Source organism: Sinocyclocheilus anshuiensis, unplaced genomic scaffold, assembly GCF_001515605.1.
Source record: "Sinocyclocheilus anshuiensis isolate Anshui unplaced genomic scaffold, SAMN03320099.WGS_v1.1 scaffold355, whole genome shotgun sequence".
In the NCBI taxonomy this organism is placed as follows: Eukaryota; Metazoa; Chordata; class Actinopteri; order Cypriniformes; family Cyprinidae; genus Sinocyclocheilus; species Sinocyclocheilus anshuiensis.
In genome coordinates, this window is record NW_015549571.1 from 2,442,837 (window position 1) to 2,446,203 (window position 3,367).

Below are 3,367 nucleotides of genomic sequence, written 5' to 3' on the forward strand. Positions count from 1 at the left end.
CAATGCTGAAAAAGCATTTTCAGTGACAATGTTTGGATTTGAAATCAAACTAATGGATAAATGTTGTGTTTGTGGTAAACAGCCACGGATCAGTAGCGGACTCCTTTGTGAAAGCTGCTTCTCCTCTCACAAGAGTCACCTAAGAGGGGAATTCCCCCCATTTTCAAAAATGAAATTCAGGCCCTGAATAAATGTCTAAAAATCTTGATTGGAGTATCACTATATATAGTTATAAATGATAAAAAGAAGGCTTTAAAAAGATCGGTATCGGTGATTGGTATCAGCAGATACTGCTTCCTGTGATCTGCGATCGGTCTCAAAAATCCTGATCGGAGCACTCCTACTAACAAGTAGTAACAGTAATACATTAGACTCTCAAATGCAGAGTATGCCTAAAGGTCATGACCTCCTGAATGAACAGTAACTGGCAGATGAAGTATGACTGTGTAAGCAAGAAGGGTGTGTTGACCTTTTTTTTTACCTCTGCAGGTGATTTGAGTTCATCTGGTTTCTCCCAGGTGGATTGTTTGGTCTCTGTGTTGTAGTAATATGTTTTTCCATCCAGTGATTTGTGCTCAGTCCATACTGACTTCTGCAGGAGACATCATGAACACTTGGCTCATTACATCATTAGTGACAAACTAAGTGATACAAACCTGTACGAGTTTGCTTCTGTTGAACGCAAAAGAAGATATTTTGAAGAATTGTAACCAAGCAGCTGCTAGTAGCCACTGACTTCCATATTAAGAAAATAAATAAATAATATAAAAATATTATGGAAATCAATGGGGACCACAAACTGTTTGGTTACAAACATTTTTCAAAATACCTTTTTTCGTGTTCAACAGAAGAAAGGATTGCATACAGGTTTGGAAGAACTTTGGATAAAACTGAGAGATACAAACTGTATTTTATATTATATACATTTTTAAACTATACTGTAATTTTAGGCATGTATAGTATTTTATGAACGATAATAACTGTTTATTGTGTCTTGCCTTTTTTGTCTGTTCATCAGGTGAAGATTCGGTTGATGTGGTGCTCTAGGAGGGAAAAAAAATCCATGAAGAAAAAAAAAAAAAAAGTATTTTTTTCAAGACAGGAAAGTCATTTCAATCAGAATCCTAACTAAACAATATCAACAATAACGCTTTTGGTTGTTTGTTCTTACAGTTGTTCCAGGAGCAGCCGGTGCTGAAATAGAACAAAACCACTGATTACATTTAGAAATAATAATCAACAACATGATTTTTACCCAAAACTATTTAATCTCTCACCTGCAGACTCCACTGGACTCACACCAGGCTGAGAAGGACATAAAGAGAAAGAGTGCTTCATTACAAAAAGTAAACCAAGCAAAATAATAAGCTGATTTACGTGTGATATCTTTTAAATGACTTGAAACTTCACATCATCCAAGAAAGCCCTGTCAATAATTGTCGGAATTAAATTAGTTCATGAGCAGATCTAAAGATATCAGAGATAACTTCATTAGCAGTCTCCATTCCCCAAACTACAGGAAAGGGAAATGACACCCTGACTGACAGCTCCTGGAGCATCTACAGCTCAAAGCCGGTGCTAATTATTACTGATGCTATCAATATTTAATATGGTTAACTAACGACAGGCTGTTTGATGCTTAATATAGCTGATTAAATGAAAGCAGCATCTTAATCAGCACTGAGGAGGTGTGTTCAAAATAAAGAACTGCACCCGTATGGTACGTTTGTTCTTATATATACACACTGAACTGGAACGGTGTCCTTCCATCCATATTCACTAGTGAAGTAGTGCTTTGAAACACAAATGAATTAAGCCGCTCTAATTGAACTTGTCTGTTTCGTGTTATTGGTCAGATATGACTCCACTTTCCACACTTTTCTCTCCATGTACATTATACACCATCACATTCAGAGCTAATGTGTAGGTACTGCCTTCCTTTTAAGGAAATACATAAGCAGTGCAGACATTAAGTGGGTCATATCATATACTTTAACATTTAATGTTGTAATGTTAGTAACTTTGATAATGTTTGCATTTTTTGGCTGAAGACAGATTTAAAATGAGCTCAACATAGATTTTAACTGCCCCATCCACCAGTAACAGCCTCTTTGCAAAACTAAATTACATTGAGACTGAAATGTATTGCACTCTTCAAAAGTTTGGGGTAGGTAAGATTTTTATTTTTTTTTTAAGAAAAAATTATAATTTCATTTAGCAAAAGATGCATTAAAGTGATGAAAAGTGATAGTAAAATTTAGCACTGTAACAAAAAAAAAATTTGATTTCAAATAAATGATCGTTTTTGCCATTCTATTCACTTTTCTAAATAAAACCTTTTGAACAGTAGCATATGTCGACAAACTGAATTTTGGTGTTTACGTTTTTCAGACATATTTTTGGCTTTCTCTCTTCCTAAAGCAGCAGCTAGCACTGAGATTCTGTTCAGAATAGATGTAATACACAGTTAAATTAATAACTATAAACAGAGCTTTCAGAAACTGAAATCAAAACTTTTTGGATTGAATAAATGAGTGCATGTAAACATGCCTAATGAATGTTCTTTTTGGACTAAGTTCTGAAAGTTACAGTATGCTTGCTTCCTGATGATACCTTCATTTACATTGTTGTTTTTCATTACCATTTTCCACCCTCTCTGAGAGGCTGTAAATGTGAATGTTTTGTGATATCAATCATGATGATTTCTGAACGCTGTTTTTGTGCTTTAGTTTCAAATGTTCTGCGTGGACTAAAAAAAGCAAGAACAATCCTGCTGTCCATTATAGGATGCCTTTATTAAAGTCTAACTAAAATTGAATACTAACAAAGTGTGCTAATGCAGGGAAGGAGACGTACAGCATCATACACTGAAATAAATTAGTAGAGCAAGCCGATCTCTTCCGCTACTATCACTCGTGTCACATGGGTAAGTGCTATATAAAATGGTGTTGATTCTAAATTGGTACATTTTCCCACTTTGCAGTGTGTTCAGTAGGGTTATTCTGACACTGCTGACAGCATGCGAGGGTCTATATTTAACCGGCGCTGGTGGAGTAGTGTGATATACAGGCTAGCTTACCGGTCCTGTAGGCTGGATTGATGCAGCTGGCATGCGTGGGGGCATCATCATTCCTGGAATCATTGGTGGCATCATGGCTGGCATCTATGAAAAGAGTTTCATGAAAAATTAATGTGAACTGCTAATTTCCCTCCTACGCTGCACAGGGGGAGAGCAAGGTGTGAGCTGAGGGGTGTAAAGCACATCTTGTGCTCTGTAGTCTACATTCTGATCCTCACAGCCCAAAACATCCACTAACATGCCATTCATCCCATCTCACACACACACACACACACACACACACACACA

At 36.5% G+C, this 3,367-nt stretch overlaps 1 protein-coding gene across 1 annotated transcript in view; it reads right to left on the minus strand.

Moving 5' to 3' along the window:
* LOC107657358 (pre-mRNA-processing factor 40 homolog A-like) overlaps positions 1–3,367 on the minus strand; it is a 43,816-nt gene that overhangs the window by 29,011 nt on the left and 11,438 nt on the right. Inside the window, exons 4-8 of the mRNA XM_016445401.1 lie at positions 3,080–3,163; positions 1,278–1,305; positions 1,172–1,194; positions 999–1,043; positions 482–592 (exon numbers count right to left, since the gene is read on the minus strand). Of these exons, the coding sequence (XP_016300887.1) occupies positions 482–592; positions 999–1,043; positions 1,172–1,194; positions 1,278–1,305; positions 3,080–3,163 (291 nt within the window). The remainder of the gene's footprint in view (positions 1–481; positions 593–998; positions 1,044–1,171; positions 1,195–1,277; positions 1,306–3,079; positions 3,164–3,367) is intronic.